Genomic DNA, 22869 nt, shown 5'->3' with positions numbered 1-22869 from the left:
TACTTTCGTATGACTATAACCAAGAATATTAAACTTTAATTAATATTTTTATTATTTAAGATTAATATTTTGATTGAAATATATAGGAAGTTAACTAAAAAATTAAAGCATTTTTTTTGTTATAATATGTATATAGGTATAATAAGTAAATGAATAAAATATATTTTAATCTGATACATATTGATTGCAAACACGTTATTTACGAAATAATCAAATCGCTGAACCATAAATCATTCTAAAATCAATCGTAAACAAAAAATACTTGCCTATTTAAATACCATGAAAACAAAGGCACAGTCACAAATCAAAACATCGATATTGATCTTGGATCTTCTAATATTCAAATGATTTATAGGTTATTCTAATTATCTAGACCGTTTAAAAGATGAAGAGACCTTGGGAATGACAGCTCGTTAGCTCATCGGCTACGTGTCAGATTATTTTGACCCTTTTGTTTGGTTCGTTTGTTTACTTCACAGTCACACGTTTTTATCAAACTTCATAACAATATGATCCATCGCTTCCTATACTCACTAATTCTTTACCAACATTTTTCATGGTAGTTGGAATTCTCTTTATTACAAAGAAAGATGTATAAACTCTAATATAAGTAATTTTTATGGTACATTTAACGCTAATAAATCTTTTTTTACCACCTAAGCACTTGCTTGGCTTATGGTGGTAAGTCATAGGTAATTCATGGATGGACGGTTAAAAGTATTCAGATCTATCCAAACCAGAAACAATCATTTTAAAATCCTAGTGTCAAATAAAAATGAATTATGAAACGTTGCTTATTTTACTCAACAACATGCGTATAAGTTACTTAATTCATAATCCACATAATAGGCACTTATTCATCATTATTTATATTGATTTGATGAGTGCTTGTCAAAACTTTTTGTTTGAATATTGTTCAACTCTAAGTACCTACATAAACGATTACATCATTGATTCAAATAATGAGATGTGCAAAAATTAACCATTTATTTGCGTAGGAATTATAAATAAATCATGTTTATAAACTAAAACAGGAAGTAGTGTTTTCCCATAATTTTATTTTTATTGACCAGATAATTAATTAACTTTGTAAATTAGATTTAGTTTTTAACTGTTAGATTTCCATAAATGGTAATTTTCTAAAACAATAATTGAAACATGGCTATTATTGAAATATTTCTCTAAACAAAATCATTTGTGCCCAGAAATAAGATGTTCTTGAATTTCCTTCGCCTTGAACCTTTTACAAGATCATTTTGAAATTCGTTCCCAAAATTAATAACTGTAGACATCTCGCACATACAAATTTATCAAGCACAAACTAATTCATCATTATGTTCGTATTTCGTATAGTAATGATTTTTTTAATGTGTGGGCGTCTCCTTAACTTGAGTGTTTGAAGCTGAACCATCGATCAGGTCATCTTCATCCGGAACATTACGTCATACTTTGCTTGATTTAGGGGCCTCACGAGTTTTAAGTGCAAGTTTAATAGTCTACTACTGGTACGCATTTTACTACTTTTGATGGATTCGAATTATTTCTAAATCTGTTTTGTGTGCTATTAATTTATTTGTTACGTTGTCCTATCACACGTACACGTCGTTTTTTCGACTCGACATACTAATTGAAAATCTATTTATTAACTGCTTTTTCATCGTTAGGTGGTTTTGCACATGACATTTTTTGTTCTAATTAGGTATTTTGTATCCATTTTTATAATTTTGATAATACTTTTAATTTTAAAATCATACACATTATCGCTAATATTACATACTCATGCGAAGTTCCTAATTACAGCAAAATCTAATTAACTATTAAGGCCTTAATAGCAAAGGCAATTAAAGAAGCATCTATTGCCCCAACTCATAACATTACCTTTTACAGATAAGAGGAGAGGATACAACTTCTAGGGTTGGATTCTCGGTCACCACCGTGTTTGGAGTTGGTAGCATCAATTTATGTGAACACTCTAAATATTTATGTAGAAATTGGACATGTTTCTAGATCAAGGATAGTTAGATGATATTTTTTTAGCTAACGTGCAATGTGATACGGTTCTTGATTCGGATTTTAAGAATCATCAATCAAAAATTTTTGATGTGAGAATTTTCTTTGTGGAAACTTTCCTGTATGGTGCAGTCTTAAGGCGAATCCATATCATGCGAAAGTGTGTTTGTTGGTTGGTTTGTTGGCTTGTCATTCAATCACATTGCAACGGTGCAACGGATTGACGTGATTTTTTGCATGGGTATAGATAAAGACCTGGAAAGTGACATAGGCTACTTTTTATCCCGGAAAATCAAAGAGTTCCCACGGGATTTAAAAAAACCTAATTCCACGTGGACGAAGTCGCGGGCATCAGCTAGTACTAAATAAAAATTTGCGTTAGGTGTTCGATTAAAACTATTGTGTCAAAGAATTTTCGCCAGTCTTTACCTACGTGAAATAGTTTTTGAATTGTGTCGAATAATTTGTATTTACGTCGCAAGCAGCGTTCAATAAACAATCCTAACTTCTAGGGTTCTCTAGTCAACTAGGAAGCCTTATAGTCTCACCATGTCTATCTTGGCCGGTTTTTAATGATTTTAATGATATAGCTATGCGGCATAAGACGAAAATGTCAGCTGTATCTGCTCATGTGGTAGTATTATATCAGTACCTAGTATTTACTAAAAATTTCCGCGGGTGATACTGTTTAGCCGGTAGAATGGTAACTACAGTAGCCTCAATAGCTCAACTGTTAAAGGAGCGGACTGAATTCTGAAAGGTTGCTGGTTTAAATTCCACCCCTTGCCCTGTTGTCGTACTTTCTTCTAGCACAAGCTTTACGCTTAGTTGGAGGGGAAAAGGGAATATTAGTCCTCAATCATCATAGCCTTGCCTAAGAATATTAGCCAAAAAAAAGTGATCCAACACATATCATTAGACCTCTTCGTAGTAGGTAAGTAATATTACATCTATTACATTAGTAATAGTAGACCTTACCTGTCCTATGTGTTTTTTCAGTTCTTCTGTTTTTTGATCTCTGTGTGGGTTGTCGAATCCGCAAAGGCCAATCCTGCAAAGATAGAAACAGAATGTCAGCAAATAGATGCAGATTCATTCTAAACACGTTGCGCATATATTTTTATGTGATGATTTCTGCATAGTCTGGAGAGTAGCCAAACGTTAGAAATACCTCGATTTATGGAAAAACCCTATTTGTATAAAAAATAAAATATTAAAAGCTTGGGCTCACGTAAAGGCGCTACGGAACTACTTGGAAAGATGTCCCATAGAACGCGCGTGTACACGTGTACGAATGGTAACACAAAACTAAACGAAGCACACTGCAGAACTTGACGGCGCTGTAGACTTAGGCGCGTGTTTCATAGTGAACGTCTTTATCACTAGGTACATCTTCTATAATATGAAAATGAATCACCAGATGTGTTGGTCATCGCAAATCTCGAGAACCGCTGAACCGATTTCGCTAATTCTTTTTTTATAATATTCCTTGAAGTACGAAGAAGGTTCTTACGGAGAGAAAAAAATAATTCAACCTCCCCCTCAATTTTCTAAACTCCACCCGAGCGAAGCCGGGGTGGTTCAGCTAGTAGGTAATAATTATTATAAGTGAGAAAGCGTGTGCTGGTTTGTTTTGTAATCACGGAGCAACGGATCGACGTGATTTTTTAAAAACTTAAATGGACGAAGTCGCGGGCATCATCTAACAAATGATTTCTTTGAATGATTACTAGATATACAACTTTAAGGTGCCGCATTGGACACATTTCCGTCGCGGATTGGGTAAGTCCGATTCTTAATGGTGATAAAAACACCACAGAATTCCTCAGAGTAATTCACTTTGTTCCGATGCAGCGCATAATTTCACCTGTCATATAAACGTGAACGTTTACAGATATTTACATCCATCGTTACGCTCGGAGATACCGCATTATAGTGATTTATTAGATAGGTATGACTCAAAGAATAACTAAAGAAGCCTGTACTGTATACATACAAATATTGAAAATGCAAAAATGTGTCTGTCTGTCTGTCTAAAAAATTAAATAAAATGAGTTCCACTAACGAAGAGTCAACGTCGAAAAATATAAAATAAGCGCCACTAAACGAAAGTCATTAACAAAAACTTACGATATTCTTCGGACAATAACTTTTGTTAATGAAACTTATGGTGTTCTTTGGGCACAGTAACTTTTGTTAATGATATAACAAAACTTTCGACATTCTTTGAATACAATTACTTTTGTTATTTATTTGTTTATTTAAGAAAGCTCTGCTTTTACAGGTGTAGATTATACTGATTGATTTTACAGGTGTAACATTTGTTATACTTACATATAGTGTGTTTTGCTCGTATTTATGACAGTATGGGAAATTGTAAGCTAAAGACTAAAGTGGATATGGATATTATACATATTATTTTACACCCGGCTATACTCACGTGTTTAGTCGACGTTAGCCCGACTAGTTTCGAACCGCTGCTGCTCGAACTGACTCCTTGATAAAGGACCGCGGATGGGTTCGAAACTAGTCGGCCTAACGTCGACTAAACACGTGAGTACACCCGTATGGAAATTACTCACGATAGTTTAAACGCTAAAGTATGGATATTAAGTAAAAAAGTTCCCGTTTCCTTTTGCTGGATATACAACGTGTAGATAAACGAGTCTGCAATCTGCTTCTCATGTAACAAACTGAGGAATGACAACAGAGGAATTTGTAAGCATCAAAAGTTCCGTCACGTACAGTATCGGAATATTGTTTTCTTAAAACTGTTCCCCGTTCGCCCTGAGAAATAACATTTGAGGCCATAGATCAACACGGTCATAGAAGTAGAGTAGTTATGGCGCTACCATTCTTTACAAAAACCGCCCAAGTGCGAGTCAGACTCGCGCAGCGACGGTTTCGACCTACACCTACAGTCGTATTTTATCGAGATTTGGCGCGATAAATCGAAGACTATCATGCATGAAAATAAATAAAAATCTGTTTTAGAATGTACAGGTAAAGAGCTTTCATATGATGTTATCATATGAGGTAAAACCTGTGAGGTAAAACCTTTGCTTGTATGGCTAGTTCAACATAATATTATGGATGTTATAATGAAACTTCGATAAGTTATGCCCATTCAACGATATGGAAAAAGTAGACCACATTTACGCAGATTAGGGTTGCCTTGAGCAACAGCTGATGATAGGTATTTTTTTTCTGATTTTACGACTATGGGTTCTAGCCCTTTTGAGCCTAAAGATTTTGGTACTTTAAAATCGATTATTGAATAGATTCATTTGACGTTAATCGTTTGTAACCATGCGGGCTGGTACTTTGACGGAAAGGAACGATGTCGATGGCGACTCCCAATCGAAGGAGAGGCCGCATTGCTTGATGTTTGAGACTGATCATTATTCCACAAGCGCCGTAGCTCCGAGCGGCGCTTACTGATAGAAAATTTTCTATTTGACTATCGTGTAGTTCAAGTACAAGGCTTTTGTTATTCGATAAGCGATACGTCGATTTTAACTGTTTAAACGATTAGTTAAGTATCGAAAGTTGTTCGTGAATGTTTAACAATACATACCAAGATACATACATACCTACGAGTACGACGCGTAGTAAAGAAAACTAATGACGGAAACAATGTAAAGAATAGAGACCATGACATATTATTTCTTTCGATCTATCTACCATTATAAGACACTGGTACTAACTGACTGACCTAGAAGGTAAAGTAGGTATTATAGGTAGTAAAGGTAAGTTGATGAAATTAACAATTTTGACTTTGATTTAAAGTTTTGAAAGGTTTTTTTTCCACGACCTCTTTCAAGCTCTGTCCTTCCCTGGGATGCAAGCTATCTTTGTACTAAATTTCGTCCCAATCGGTTGAACGGGTGGGCCGTGAAAAGCTTGCAGACAGACAAACAGACACACTTTCGCAGTATGGATCACAACAAATCACTTAGATAAGACAACCTACCAAGTACCTAAACTAAGTAGCTGTACCTGCCTAAGTACTAGGAATAGATAGTGTTTGAATGAAACCCAATCTAATTAACCTATAGGTACACATCAATAGTTCGTCGAACCAGTCCTGAGACAGCGAGTGAGCGGCAAAATGGCCTTGGTGCTAGCGACAACTACTGTGGCGTGTGGTGCGCGTGAAACACTTCACTTGCCGTTTATATCTACTTATTTACTTATTTGCCAATCGGTTGTAACTTATAGATTGGTAAGGCTGGTCGCAGAACAGCTTGACTGCCACTAAAAGAACCGCTACTTGTGCTAGTTGAGGTGTAGGTATCTACACAATTAAAAACTACTTTACCTTTTTCAGAAATAAAAACATTGTGAAAAAAGCACGTAATTTTTTTAAATAAATAAATAAATAAAAATATTTTTTAATCAATTAAACTTTTACAAGTATTTTTGAATCGTCAAAATGCATCTACCACTGGTTCGGAATGCCTTTCCTACCGGCAAGAAATTCGGCGGGCCGCTTGAAAATAATGACAGAAGTACCTAGAGATTAGCACTCTATACGTTGTATGCAGTTGCTACTTCTTCAATGTAAGCTGAAACTTACTTATCATCAGGTTTGATCGAAGGTCAAGAGTAAAGGCATAAAAAACCGTAAATCTTGACCCACATTCCTTACCAACTAACACATAATCATAAATACCAAACCTCTTTATATTCCTTACAATAAACTAAGCCGTCTTGCGTGCGTCCCACCTTTGTGTCATTTTGCTTTATCGCCTTGAACTTTTCTTTATATCATCTTACAATTCCGTTAAATTGACACACAAATTCGATTTGACCTGAAAAGGTCATTCCGAGAACCTTACAGGAACGACCGAAACCAAACGTTTCGGTACTTTAAAGTATAATACAAAACACCTACAAGTCTGTACTGTAGGTACGACCACGGAACTTATGTTACAAATTGTGAACATGAAATACCTTCTTACATCAAAATAACCTTGATAAACAGTATTGTTAAACTGTCAAAGTTCAATAAGTATTGTATGAACATAAAGATGCTGATGAACATATTCAGTACTGTGCTGACTTTTTGAGGATCACAGAATTTTTTTGCTCAACAAGCTACTAAAGTTTTGTTTTAAAAGTTAATGTTAAAAGTTTAGGTAACTTTTTTTTTACAACCGTTTCTTTTCTACGAACGTTTATAATAGGTACAGAGAGTATTAGAAGATATTCATGAAGGTATATAATAAATTTTTGCAATAAATGATAAGGTCATGTATGGCACGAAAAATTAGAACAAGCATTGCTTGAAAGATAATGTCGATTCATTGAAACACCGGATGGTTATCATAATAATACCTATATACTACTTGATTGATCTAACCTAATAGTCAACATGTTTATCTATAAACAACGTCAAAGGTCAGCTACTAATCAATTTGATCAACATTTTCGCGTTGCATCACAAGATAAAGCCCGATAATATTATAATAATCATCATAGTCAACCGATAGACGTCCAATGCTGGCCACAGATCTCATAACATTATAGGGCCCACCACAAGCCAGGGTCTTGTGGCTTGTCCCGTCTTATACGTAGGTACTTATTATAACATTCTCTTATATATATTATGTATAATACACATCTTTTAATTCTATATCCGTGATAAATGATAATTTATAATATAGATTGGTGTATCATAAATTTGAGTTTTTACGATGCTATATTGTTAAGTTTATGCTATATATATTTTAATTCGATATGCAATGTTGCATTAACTGGGATAATAAACACTCTTAGTTATTGTAATAACTTATTTATCTACATAAAATCTTATCTAAATACACTTTATAATCGCCATTTATAATATTTATGAGAAAATTTAATAATTTGTCATACATTTTTCATGCGTTCCTATATCTATAATGAAGTCACGTTCAATGATTGTAATGCAAGAAAATTACATTCCTAACATTTTATCCATGAAAATATCTTGAAGCCTAAGTTATGTTATTTAGGTACTATAGCTGATGCCTGCGTCTTCATTCACATGGACTTTCAATCGCGTAAGAACTTTCAATTTTTCGGATAAAACGTATTTTATGTTCTTCTCCAGGATTCAAGGCATCTCCCCATATCTATGTCTTTTATCCAAGGTTGATTTACGTAGCTTATGTAACCTATCTTATTTAGCTTATGTACCTACATAGAGAAATTTCTCGTGAAATATTCTAAATTATAATTCAAACCGCATTGAATTAGATTAAGAAAGAAGTAATACGCTAATAATATCTAGAAAAATGCAGTTTGCGACATTTATTTTTAACTATAAAAGCTTAAAGATATAAAAAGAAGAGAATAGTAAGCATACAAATTATATTAAAACACTAGCTTATGCTCACGACTTTGTCCGCGTGGACTACATAAATTTTAAATCCCTGTTTCACCCCCTTAGGGGTTGATTTTTCAAAAATCCTTTCCTAGCGGATGCCTACGTCGTAATAGCTATTATCTGCATGTCAAATTTGATCCGTCCAGTATTTTGAGCTGTGCGTTGAAAGATCAGTCAGTCAGTCAGTCAGTCACCTTTTCCTTTTATATATTTAGAAGATAATAACAGCTGTCCACAGCTGATATCAGACGCAAAATCATAATAATGTTGTAGGACTGACCGTGGAAATCCGTGACTTATCCAAGGTTGTCACTATGAAATGTGCTAATTTGAAACAATGAAATTAAAATTACGCGGGCACGGTAATAAATATAACGGTACAAAAACATTGAAGTTAATGTCGAATTTGAAATAGGTTCAATAAGTATTGTAAAGCAATGATAGCCTAGTGATTAAAATGTCGGTCTCCTATTCGGGGACTGAGGGCTTCAATCCCGAGCACGCACCTCTAACTTTCCGAAGTCAAGTACGTTTTAAGTCATCATCATGATCAACCGATAGACATCCATTGCTGGACATAGATCTCTAGTTTTACCTAAGTAATTAATAAATTTTGGTCACGTTTTAAGTATAATTAAATTAATTATAACTTTCATTGGAGGTGAACATTCGCCTATAAGCACTTGCTTATCGGCGAATAACTCAAGTTAGAGGTGCATACCTCGTATTGTACCCCAGATCTCTGTACCCGTAGTACAAGATTTTACGTCTCACCAAACCAAACCAAATTCGAGAGTCGAAATACTTCCGCGTTACAGTAAACTGGATCTTAACTGCCTTGTTTTAAAGCTCAAGTTTGTCTACACTTCTACAGCCAGCGCTCCAAGCGGAAACATTGCGAAATTAAAATCAGTGGCATTCAATATTTGACTTCAATTCAAGACTGTTTAGGTCCATTTTACTGTAACGCGGAAGTATTTCGACTCTCGAATTTGGTTTGGTTTGGTGAGACGTAAAGTCTTGTACTACGGGTACTGAATAGGACGTCTAAAGTCTTAACCACGAGGCTTTCACGCTATATTTTCAGTACTTAAAAGTACTGAAAAATACAGTTAAGGGCTAACTTGTAAAAAAATGCTTGTCATGTCCTTTAAAACTCAGTATTGCCATACCATTAACGGAGGCCTAGATTGATTTTATGCTATTATAAAAAGACTAGCTTCTGCTCGCAACTTCGTCCGCGTGGACTACACAAATTTCAAACCCCTATTTCACCCCCTTAGGGGTTGAATTTTCAAAAACCCTTTCTTAGCGGATGCCTACGTCATAATAGCTATCGGCATGCCAAATTTCAGCCCGATCCGTCTAGTAGTTTGAGCTGTACGATGATAGATCAGTCAGTCAGTCAGTCAGTCAACCTTTTCCTTTTATATATTTAGATGAATACACAAAATTATAGACAAGTTGCACTCGCATCTATGAATGAACTGTCCAAAGATAATGTCAGGTGCACAGTTGATGCGAAATCACATGCATCAGGTCCGACCATGGACACGCGTGACTTACTCAAGGCTCCCATAATGAAATGGTGTCCATAACGAGCACTTATTCGTTACCGTTCCGTTATCTAACACAATAACGTGTTATTTCGTTATTAATTTTTCAGTCACGAACGTGGACGAAATTGTAGCTCTGGTATGCAGATTATGTATAAAGATTGGTGATATGATCTGTGTAACATAGCATTGTTAAAAACAGCATTGAAATTGACATTATTATCTGAAAGAAATATCTTACGTCCATATAAAATTTTAAATAGCCATGTACAGTATAAGTTTTCTTTATTTATTCAGATATAAGTTAGCCCTTGACTGCAATCTGTGCTGTGCTAATGCAGTGATAAAAAATATCACAAAATTAGCACGTTGCATGCGGTCGATTCATTTTGTTCATTTTTTGAGTTTTTTTTTGCAAAATTTGTTATTTGTACAATTTTTCTTCGCTAATTTATGATGCAGTAAGTATTTTTTTGCCCAATTTTTTGCGCACAGTTGTTCAGCCCATTTTGTTGCCGCACTTTGTTGCCTGTTTTACGCACTTTTTGACTTGACCGCTTATGCCGGTCGCACATACATAATTATATGATTATGATACGAATATGATTTAATGCCTTCGTGAGCGCAAGAAAATATGAATTAAAATTAGTACTGTTAGTAGGTAGGTACTTCTCATTGCTTATTTATGTCGTCGCCTTGAAATCGAGATCGAATGCTCTATTAAACCAGAATGAGGTATCGATTACTTTCGATAATAAATTACCAATAGGTTTTGCCAAATGTACTAGGGTCATTTAATAAGTAAAGAGACAAATGGCTATAGCTCAAGTAGTAGGTACCTACTTACGACTTATTTTTAGAAAACATTAACGACAGTCGTAGGTATTGTACCTATCTATCTACGCGCTTAAAGTAATTAATATTTAAAGAGCAAAACATAATCAAAAAGTCCATAAAATATTTGCTTTATTTAATAAACATTTCAGAAACAATATGACTTATAAAACTAGTTTAAAATGTCACCTCATTATTTTTTGGGACGGGTTTTGCGGCCGCCTAAAACCCATGGCGCCACTTTTTTGGACCGAACCCGTAGCTCGTAGGTACAAAAACATAATCACCTACCTATAAATTTTATCGGAGCGTCATCAATTTATTCTCCTGAATCCAGGCGACAGAAGTCACGGACAATTGCTAGTCTCCAGTTTATTTTATGTCCTAAGTTGGTTGGTACACTTTGCTCTTGTCTACCCCAAGTTGTCACCGAAACCTTATTATGGCTGATGGTCCCAATCTGGATTGATTAAGAGGTACTTTTTGCACTTTGGGATGGTTGGCAGACGACATTAAACAAACTGCAGGGAGTCGCTGGATTCAGGCGGCGTAATACCGCGACGTGAGGAAATCCCTACAAAAGACCTCTGTCCAACAGTGACACGTCCATCGGTTGATGACGACGACACGACCGCGATGCGTGACCTGTGGCGTGACAGTGACACACGACACTTGGAAAGCGTCACTTTGTGATATACAGTGATGTGGTTATCTCTATACTAATATCGTAAAGACGTAAAGTTTGTAAGTTTGACTGGAAGAAGTAATCTCCGAAACTACTCATCCGATTACAAAAATTCTTTTACTGATAGATAGATGCCTAGATTATATCACGGAAGACTAGTATTAACAGCGTAACGTCCTAGGAACAGAATGTAATGACACGCTTCGGATATTACTTATGGCGAACCGAGGAAGTAGTCGACATGCAATTATTCACCTCACATTTTGAGGACAATCGTTTTTTTCTCGGATACAGAAATATAACTGTCTATTTTATTTCCGTGTTATGTACAAATTTAATTACCTACAGTTCTATTTAAAGACTAAGAATTATTTTTTGTAGCAATTTACTAGGGTTCCGTACCTCAAAAGGAAAAAAGGAACCCTTATAGGATCACTTTGTTGTCTGTATGTCAGTCTGTCTGTACCTATGTCTATGTATCTTTCTGGCAGTCGTGTCTGTCAAGAAACCTACAGGGTACTTCCCGTTGACCTAGAATCATGAAATTTGGTAAGTAAGTAGAGGTGTAGGTCTTTATAGCACAAGTAATTTTAAAGAAATATTACTATACCAAGTGGGGTATCATATGAAAGGGCTTTATCTGTACATTCTTAAACATAATTTTATTTATTTTTGTGCATAATTGGTTTTGATTTATCGTGCAAAATGTCGAAAAATACGACTGTAGTGCGGAACCCTCTTCTTCTTCTAACTTGCTCTCCGAGGCATGGAGGAAAATAAAAGACCAAATTAGGACATCCAAGTCGGGTACCCATCTGACCGGACCTTGACTTGACCTTTTACATTTTAATTGAATCCAGTGGCTCCAGCAAGAAAAACACAGTCATATTTTCTGAGACATTATAGATCCAGTTTCACAAAGCATTTAACCCCCGTTTACTTAAACTTTGTAATGCTATCCCTTTTTGGCAGATGACATACGCGATTTTCAAAAAGGAGAGATACAAAGAATGTTAACTAAACCATGATTAATTTTCTTGGTGAAATTAGGCATAAGTCTCTGAGACACAAAGATTACCGGTTACCTACTTATACCGAACATTACACACCCTCGAAATGTCACTTATAGTTTAACAATGAAAACAATAGAAAAAGTTCGCCATGGTATACCTTTGTCAAGTTCAAGGTACCTAGAAGAACGGATATACGCTTGAATGCATGGCGAATTTGCGACATTCACCCATTGTTTCAGCTAACAGTAATGAAAATTGTTTTCCATTTCTTCGTAAGATTAATCACACCTTCGAAAAAACTACCTAAATGTAGGTGCAACTTTTTGCAATGTTGAGATCAGGAGAGCCAACTATAAAATTTTGCAAATCAACCAAAAACGATTCGAAGAAACGAACTGTCATAGTTCACTAGGGACAATTGCTGGTAAGGTACTTGAGCGGTTGTTGCAGCCTGAACTGATGAAGAATGTACACATTAGTGATGCTCAGTTTGGTTTTCGCCCCGGTCTCTCTACAGACTCGGCTATTCTGTCTCTGAAGCATGCCGTAAATTACTATAAAAGTCGTGAAACATCGGTCTATGCGTGTTTCCTGGATCTGAGTCGCGCATTTGATCTTGTTAATTATAATATATTATGGAGAAAAATGCGCGACTCAAACGTCCATAGCGGTATTGTCGAGCTGATGAGATACTGGTACGAGAATCAAACGAACATTGTGCGTTGGGGCGACACAGCTTCTAGTGAGTTTAGACTAGAGTGCGGTGTACGTCAGGGGGGGCTAACCTCTCCGGACCTGTTCAATCTTTACGTTGATGACCTGATTGGGGAGCTAAGTGGTACTGGCATCGGTTGTCATATTGACGGAGTTTGTTTTAACAACTTAAGCTACGCCGATGACATGGTGCTACTTAGCCCCTCAATAAATGGTCTCCGTAAATTGGTATCGATTTGCGAAAGTTACGCCTTGAGACATGGATTAAAATACAATGTACGCAAATCAGAAATGTTGATTTTTAGAGCTGGTAAAGGTCCGGAGAGGATACCACCAGTCTTATTAGATGGGACACCAGTTCGGGTTGTGCAACAGTTCAGGAATCTCGGACATATGTTGACGGGGTCCCTGAGTGACGACTTTGACATAGAACGAGAGCGAAGGTCACTGGCAATACGGTGCAACATGCTCGCTCGCCGATTTGCTCGGTGCTCTGAGGATGTTAAAGTTACGTTGTTTAAAGCTTATTGTATGAGTTTTTATACTTCACAATTATGGATCAACTACACCAAAAGATCCTTTAACATCCTCAGGGTACAATATAATGATGCCCTTCGCATTTTATTAAAAATGCCGAGGTATTGTAGCGCCTCGGGCATGTTCGCCGACGCTGGAGTCCCGGACTACTACGCCGTTATACGAAATAGAATTGCGGGTTTCTGGGAAACCGTCCGTAATTCTAATAATAAAATGATCAAAGTCGTCGCTCAGGCATCCCCTGACAATGTGTTCTATAAACACTGGCTAAGGGTACACCAGATCCCGAACGCAAAATTACTATTCATTTTTTTAAATGATTTTTAAACCATTTTAACTAAATATTTTTATACGCATTTTAATTTTTAATTATAACATGTTTTTATATGGGTCCCAAACCTGAAATAAAATTATTTTATTTTATTTATTTATTTATTTATAGTACAATGTAGTAACTACCATCTCCTATAGGGTGCGTTTCTGTTGAAGCGGAGCGGAGACGTGTTCAATAGGCCAATCATGGTTATTGTTAGATGACGTGATAGATTTAGCAACTCATCTCTCAATAATCTGATTGGTCGAAAACACACGTCTCCACTCCGCTCCGCTTCAGTGGAAACTAACAAAATGCTGATTAAAACTTTTTAAAGAGAATAGTCAGCAAGGTATATCTAATATAGGTATGTATGAGTCAAACTACATTATTATCTTTACTAACATATCTTAAAATATGTTTGAATTGTTAGTAAATAAGCAATTTAAAATAAACAAATGTTTAACATAAGAACGAGCCTGAAATTATTGAATTATCAACATTTTTCATTTTTCATCAGCTAAATAATTATTTTTTCTAGTATTTAATTTTAATCTTCCTTACGCATGTTGTTTATAATTAAAGAAAGTTGTTAGTGCCGTTGTGACGCGATATTAGTGCAGTGAGTAAAAATTATCGATAGGTTGATTAGAATTATAATTAGCTTATGCCCACGACTTCACACGACTACACAAATTTCATACCCCTATTTTACCAAAAATCCTTTCTTAGCGGACGTCTACGTCATGATAGCTATTTGCTTGCCAAATTGCAGCCCGATCCGTCCAGTAGTTTTAGCTGTGCGTTGATAAAGTAGTCAGTAAGTCAGTCTGTAATTTTTCCTTTTATATATGTATATAAAGGTACAGAAGAACAAGCATTATTTCTAAATTAAATAAATATCTACTTAAGTGAGATCACAAGCATCGACCATTTTTGTTGAAGCGTTACTTATTCTATTTTTAACAGCCTTACCTAATAGGATCGATCAAAACAATATAATAGCCTTCTTAATTATAAATACCTCATAAATTTTTTAACAATAAATTTAAACATGAACAATTACCTAATAGGTATAAGTTCTAATGCTATTTTGGAAAAATATGCATATTCATGGTCAACGTGATAATTTCAATGATGTTATCTAAATAAATGGCACACTTTTTTATTGAAATCTATGCCGCTTAAACTTACAGTAGATAATAAAGATCCAAATGTGGAGTTTTTTAGTAAATTAAGTATATAAATGGGACATTCAGTGCGGCCTATTCGGTTGTACAGTGTACACTGATCTCCAGACTGAACTTACAGGCTTTAAACTAGTTACTTAGGACCTTTTATCCCTTTTTGTACGGAACACTATATAAACGATAGCATTATGAAGATATCATTAAAGGATAATCAATTTAGTTGAGAGATTTGTGTAAGTGAATTTGAGCCATTGCATATTTTGCAAATAGATACCTACCTACTTAAATAATACCCGTAGCGTTATAAATAATCGACCAAAACGTATCATTTAAGTACGAAAGTGTGTTTGTTTGTTGGTTTGTCATTCAATCATGCCGCAGTGGAGTAGGTGGTAGATCGATGTAATTTTTTGAATGAATGTATGTTTTAAAGACGTAGCTTATAAATAACATAGGCTACTTTTTATCCTGGAGAATCAAAGAGTTCCCACGGGATTTTTAAAAACTTAAATCCACGCCTACAAAGTCGTGGGTATCACTTATCAGAGTATCACTCGGTGATAATATAATTTTATCGATAAATATAATCGATTAGACGTCGGAAAGCACTTTCGTTCGCGGAAGCGTTCGACGAAAGTAAAAGCCGATTGGTCGGTAGTCGGCACTGGATTTAATCGAACGATTCATACAATCACGTGAAGGAAACGGTTTACAGATCGTTGACACGTGATATTATTGTTTCCTTGGACTGTTTGATTGATTGCGAGTGTGGATGATAGTGTCAGTAATTAACACTCGACTATTTGTACGTCGAAAGGCTCCAACGTAAAACCGACTTCCGATAGACCGATAGTTTATTTACATAAAATATTTTTTGCAGTTCGGGCATCGATATAAATATGCCTAAATACATTCCATACCGTGCAAGAGGTTAAAGGTTTGTCAAGTTTTTGTGTAAACTCGATAGTAATAAAAAGATTACGTTCATACACACTCGTACATATAGGTACTTTTGAACAGTTATTTAACTAAAGATAATGGTATTTTGTCCTTGTAAGAGCGGCTCATGATTTAACACCAATTAACGGATTACAATACACTATAAATAACTAGCATTTTGTATAGGCGGATTGTTGGACAAACCTAAAGTTCAGCTTAGGTCATTCTTTGTGATAGGCCTACCGCCTAGCTAATGAATCCTCAAGGTTTCCATACGACGCGACGGACATATTTTATTTCATTATCTATTATAGTCAGATTTTTTATATTGTTTAATTGTAAAAAATGATCTTTCTATACATATATTGAATATTACGTTTAGAGATATTATTTTCATTTTTTTAAGTAAAATTTAACAGATTTTATAAATTCATGCGAATTTGTTGAGTCGTGGTAAAGATGTGATTATATGAACACAGAAAATTTCAATTAAATAAAGAAGCTCCTTAACATGGATTAAAGGGTAATATTTTTGGATGGGTTACTCTTGGTATATTTAAACCTAAAATAAAAATAATTATGTTTACCTATCTAAAATTATTTCAATCAAATAAGGGGAACGTCTGAATGGAATAAATTAATATCAATCTTTGTGTGTTTAAACGTCTTTAATAGACACATTTTCCTAAGATTGATGAATTAATTAAGCTAATTAGCAAGCCGACTCTCTCTCAATAATTGACTTATTAATGCCCAGCATCACTCTTGGACCTAAAAAGCTGAAATTTTGCACAGACGGTCCCTTACAAGCAATCAGGCCAGATTTTTAAAATTTCCACGGATGATTAGTTATGTTAGTTGATAAATAAAATATCGAAACACTTTATACGTGGATAAATACCAATCTCCATAAGTACCCTTGATTTTCCACCATAGTGCATCTAAAACAAACGGTAACTTGTAGGTCGATAAGACAATAGGGCTAGTGATGTGATCCATGACGTCGATATTTTGTGCCAAGGCTTGTGACTGTCGGATGCGCCGCTGTCACCTTGCCTTAGAAATTGGGTCGATTGAAGATCAAAGAGCGTCTAAAGTGTTCTATTGTTTTGGGATTTGTAAGAACTTTTATCGATATTCGTAAACTTCAAGCCTCGAGGCGAATTTTTGTAACTATCGAAACGTTATTATTCAAATTAGGGATTTAGCATCCACCAATGCATTTTAGTGCCTTCTGTTGATGTGAAGTCAATATCACTACCTATGTATATTACAAATGCAAAAGTGTGTTTGTTTGTTGGTTTGTCCTTCAATCATGTCACAACGGACTAATGGAACCCCGGGATTTTTTGGACCTGGAGAGTGACATTATGCTATTTCTATAAATACTAATTCTATAAGATAAACTTAAAAAAACAAATAGGTAACATAATTCAAATTTTATAACAGCTTTACTAACATTTACCTAATAAAATTGATACTTGATATTTTGATCGATGCTCGATAATAAATTGATTTTTACCGGCATAAAATCGATTTAGCGCGCATCACTGTTCACTTTCTTTTCTTTTCATTATTCCCGTGTATTTGTTATTACGAACGCTCTACTTGGCTTCTGTGTCAATATCACGTTAAAATACTGCCTTTCTTTTTACCTTTTACTGTAAACCCATTTTAAATTGATATTTTAGCATTTCAAATGGTGTTATTATTAAAATAAAATAACTGACTAGTTTGACTTTAAATATTAATTTAAATTAAATTGACCTTGTTCAAGATAAATATTAGCGGAAACTTTAATGAAATCCGTTATTTCTTTTAAGGTGAACGTTTTTAAAGATACCAAAGCGGCTGATTTGGCTGCATAATTATTTCTCTTGCAATATTGTGTAAATCTTATATTAGTGGGTAGGACAATAGTCAAACGGATAAACATGGGACGCTATACAAAGCGAAAATGTCTTAAGTCTACGGAAAAACTGAAATTGCACGCGGACAAAGTCACGGGCAAAAACTAGTAACTATACAATTGTTGCACTGAATGACATTGCCTGAGCATTTTGAATTCTTTGTATAAAAAAAGATATTTGCTTATAGCTTTTTTCCAGTCTGTAACTAGATTCTAGTATCCATATAGGTATTGCTATATATTGTAAATTGCTAGTTTTTATAATGTGCAACTACTATAAATGCCCTCTGCAATTCGTCAAGGGTGTATTAGGAAAAAACACCAGGTCACGTTAATTAATCAACTTTATAAATGATAATATATTTCAAATATCAAATCGATTTGTTCATTCTTCTGATAATATTATGAAAGCAAACATAATACATAATATAATATTTTATTGTTAGCAATAAATAAGATAACGTGTGGAATATTGAGAGTTTGGTATTTTTAGGGTTCCGTACCTCAAAAGGAAAAACGGAACCCTTATAGGATCACTTTGTCTGTCTGTCTGTCTGTCTGTCTGTCTGTCTGTCAAGAAACCTACAGGGTACTTCCCGTTGACCTAGAGTCATGAAATTTGGCAGTAAATTAACTAGGTATATCAAGTGGGGTATCATATGAAAGGGGTACTTATACATTGTAAAACAGTTTATTTTTTATTTTTAGGTATAATTATAGGTTTTTGATTTATCATGCAAAATGTCGATAAAATACGATTGTAATACGGAACCTTCAGTGCGCGAGTCTGACTCGCACTTGGCCGGTTTTTTATTTGACTGTTAATGAACCACAATTACCATATTTTTGTTGTAACTTTTAATATTAATAGGTACCTGTGATAGGTACCTATATATGTAGGTAGTTAGCCTATAGTACCTAATTTATTTTTTTGTTGACGGGGGGAGATCTTCACAAGATACCCGACTTCTTTGAGGAGAGATCGGGTTATGTGGAATTTCTACCCACTAAAACCCCCTCGGCGGCCATCCTTAGAGGCTCCGGGAACTCTTACGAACGTGCGCCGGAGCCTCTCTTGCGCGACGCCTATTGGGCTCATCCTGAAGGATGCACTCCCTTAGCTTCAGGCACGACAGCACGCACGCAAAGCTCAATCTACTGGACGGATCGGGCTGAAATTTGGCATGCAGATAGCTATTATGACGTATGCATCCGCTAAGAAAGGAATTTTGAAAATTCAACCCTTAAGAGGGTGAAATAGGGGTTTGAAATTTGTGTAGTCCACGCGGATGAAGTCGCGAGCATAAGCTAGTCTCAACTATGAATACAATAGTAGTCTATTTTAAACAGCGCTTAAAATCGAATAGTATTATATTCATAACAATACTCTACATTTAATATGTAAAAAGTAACAATAGAGAATAATTTATTTTAATCTAAATATTCAATTTTAACTCTCGATCCTAGATATGCGTGAGTTGCCATCGGAATGATGTATTGCAGTCATTCATTCGAGAATCTGACATAAGTAAGCCATTCGCGGGGGCCGTACCACTCCTGCCTGTCTCATATACAGGATGAGTTCAAAATAATCAGTGAGGTCAAAAAAAAACAAGTAAACAAAACCTTGTTATCAAAATGTTTAAAACAATTAGCGTTTAAAACTTATGTTTATTAAAAACAGTTTTAAACAGGTTTTAAACGAAGCAAATATTTAGTTGAATGTATTCGATTTTCAACATTTCATTAATTTAATTAAACGGAAATCGGAAACCAAACCCTTTATTTCGAAAACAAGATTTCTTGACAGGATTTAAGACTAGGTAAGTATATGGTCACTATTAAATTTAAAAACATACACTGGAAAAATATGAGATTGATTTCTATACTTTTTTTTAGATCTAAATACCCTAACTTTAAATATTTCGCTCCTCAAATCTCACCCTGTAGGAGTAGGTACCACTCATTGCCCATATCTCACGCAACGACAATGGACCACACAAACAGTGCTAATGTGCAAGTGTAAATCCACCTTTACATCACACGAGTGACATGTAAATGTACTGGGATCTTAGATTACACTAGTTCATGCCCGTGAATTCGTTCACGTCTTCAAAATAATGTGATTGTAAAAACTTTAGATGGCAATCGGGGTATGAGGCTGGGGGACGCCCGTGCTATCCCGCAGGGGGCTGTGCAGGTGTGCGGGGTGTCTCCAACCTGATTGCTATCTCGACCTGTTGCGTAGGTATTATAGGTAGTTGATAGTGTGATTTACTGTAATACTTTAGGATGTTGCAACTTCAGATGGAGCGTGGAGCCTGCCTGGAAGATTATTCAATCTCAATCTTCTATTTGTACTGATTAAGTTTCATGACACCTATAGTAACCAGCCCCCCAATTGTGTAAGAATAACCATTTCATGGCTATCGCAATCGTCAAGAAATTCTGCCCTTTGATTGGTTGATTCGCTGTTTATATTTTTTCACAGCCAATCAAAGGGTAGAATTCTTGACGATTGCGATAGCCATGAAATGGTTATTCTTACACAATTGGGGGGCTGGGCATACAACTTTATATGTACAAATATTTACCAATTGAGTTCCCTAGGGGAAGATTTTTCAATAATCATATGTTTTAGAAGGAACTTTAAATACATTATATTTTTTCCTCTTACTCGTACCTAGGCCTTTTTATTTAGTTTGTACCTACTTCGTAAAATTTCATATTTTTTAAAGATGTAATGCCTTATTTTTTAAAATTCAGAGTTAAGTGAGTAGTACTGGACACACTAAATTAAGGATAACATTTCGCTTTCTTTTGTTAAGGTATGTGTATTGAATTAACACCTTTTAAAATACCTACTAAAGTGTTTGTTAACATAAGAATTTCTTACTTTCGCTTTAGAGAAAGTGAAAACCTAATCCTCGATACGATTTAACTAAAATATAGCTTTTTTATCTATACTGTTATTTAAATAAGAGTAGATGTATCTATTAGTTAACTCTAATTCTTTAAGTAGTGAATCGAACTAAAATGTTAATATTTTACTAAAATAAAAAACACGTAAAAAAATAAGAGCAACAAAAATTACTGTGTTAAAGTCAAGAATGTCAATGTCATAAAAAATATTATTAACGTTATTTTAATTGAATTTCAACATTTAAAACAATACATCCAGCAGAAAAACAATAAATTTGCATTTCTAATACATTCGAGATGAATATCTATGTTTTTCTATTTATTGCTATCAAATGATTAAAAAATGAATAAAAAACCGGCCAAGTGCGAGTCAGACTCGCGCACTGAGGGTTCCGTACTACAATCGTATTTTATCGACATTTTGCACGATAAATCAAAAACTATTATGCCTAAAAACAAATAAAAATCTGTTTTAGAATATACATGTAAAGCCCTTCCATATGATACCCCACTTGATATAGTTATCTTACTTAGAAAATTAAAAATACCTACTAATTATTAGTTCATGACCACAATTTAATTTTTTTGTGTGGTGTAACCACAAATTCACGGTTTTCAGAATTTTCCCCAAATGTCAGCTATAAAATCTACCTCCCTGCCAAATTTCATGATTTTAGATCAACGGGAAGTACCCTGTAAGTTTCTTGACAGACCGACAGACAGACAGACAACAAAGTGATCCTCTAAGGATTCCGTTTTTCCTTTTGAGGTACGGAATCCTAATTTTTAGGGTTCCGTACTTCCTAATTTAGTAGAACTTCAATTACTGCCCTGCCATACTGTTTTTTTTCGTCACGCGCATTTTAATTTTCTTAACGATATCTCAGACATCTAAATCTGTACAGGCATATATAAATTATGTATGGCGGAATTAAGAAACTCATACTACATGCATAAACCTTTAAAACACTACACTTTTTTTGGGCGCTCGTGTTAAAAAAAGACTATCTGCATTTCAAAATACAGACAGACAGTTCTACACTTTTATTAACTGTATACATTATGTGTCGCCATTAAGCCATTTGTTTAATTCAATTCCGAGTGAACAATGCGTCTGTGTTCGCGCAGAATCGAACCCGGCGACCTTCGCCACACCCACTGAACCATTGATATACGCTCGAGAACAGGATGCGCTCGTCACGACATTTTTGTCATATTAACATTCTTTTGTGCGATACTATCTACACAAACAAATAAAACTGGAGCTTCCGTAATTTCAGAGCTGTGATAGCCTAGTGGTTAGGACGTCCGCCTTCTAATCGGAGGTCGGGGGTTCGATCCCGGGCACGCAGCCGAAGCCTGCCACTAGATCAGACCAAAGCGAATAAAAAATAAAAACTTGTTGGTAATCGAACCCAGGACCTTCCACTCCAAACCACAAATCACAGTGCTCACCACTTTGCTAACGAGGTCATCTACTTTATCCTACATCAAATTTAATCAATTAATTATATGATAATTATTTTAATGTGTGTAATTTTTTATTTGCACTGAAATAAAAGATGAAGACATTCATTGTATTTTTACGAGTTATGGGATAGGCAAAAGTCAAGGACTTATTTTTTTAGAGAGTTCAAAGGTAAGCAACTAATTTGAATAATGGCCATTATTTAGCTATTTTTAACCGACTTCTTATATACAATGTTGTTTATAATAATTTGTCTCTGTGTAATCTGATGAAGACATCTCCACTCTATTCCGCTTCAGCGCACAGCCACCCTTAGATCGAAAACAGTTTCCGTATCAGTAATTACGCTCCCCAGCACTCTCCATACAAAAGTAATTTGGTTTTCATTTGAATATTAACCAACCAA

The 22869-nt window shown here is 35.1% G+C and overlaps 1 protein-coding gene across 5 annotated transcripts in view; it reads right to left on the bottom strand.

Moving 5' to 3' along the window:
• exp (expansion) overlaps window positions 1–22869 on the bottom strand; it is a 226619-nt gene that overhangs the window by 47761 nt on the left and 155989 nt on the right. For all 5 annotated transcript variants that reach the window (XM_069505431.1, XM_034979674.2, XM_069505422.1 and 2 more), the window contains exon 4: window positions 2989–3061. In XM_069505431.1, coding sequence (XP_069361532.1) covers window positions 2989–3061 — 73 coding nt within the window. The remainder of the gene's footprint in view (window positions 1–2988; window positions 3062–22869) is intronic.

This window comes from Maniola hyperantus, chromosome 2, assembly GCF_902806685.2.
Source record: "Maniola hyperantus chromosome 2, iAphHyp1.2, whole genome shotgun sequence".
Classification (NCBI taxonomy): Eukaryota; Metazoa; Arthropoda; class Insecta; order Lepidoptera; family Nymphalidae; genus Maniola; species Maniola hyperantus.
This window is presented reverse-complemented; position numbering and strand designations above follow the sequence as displayed.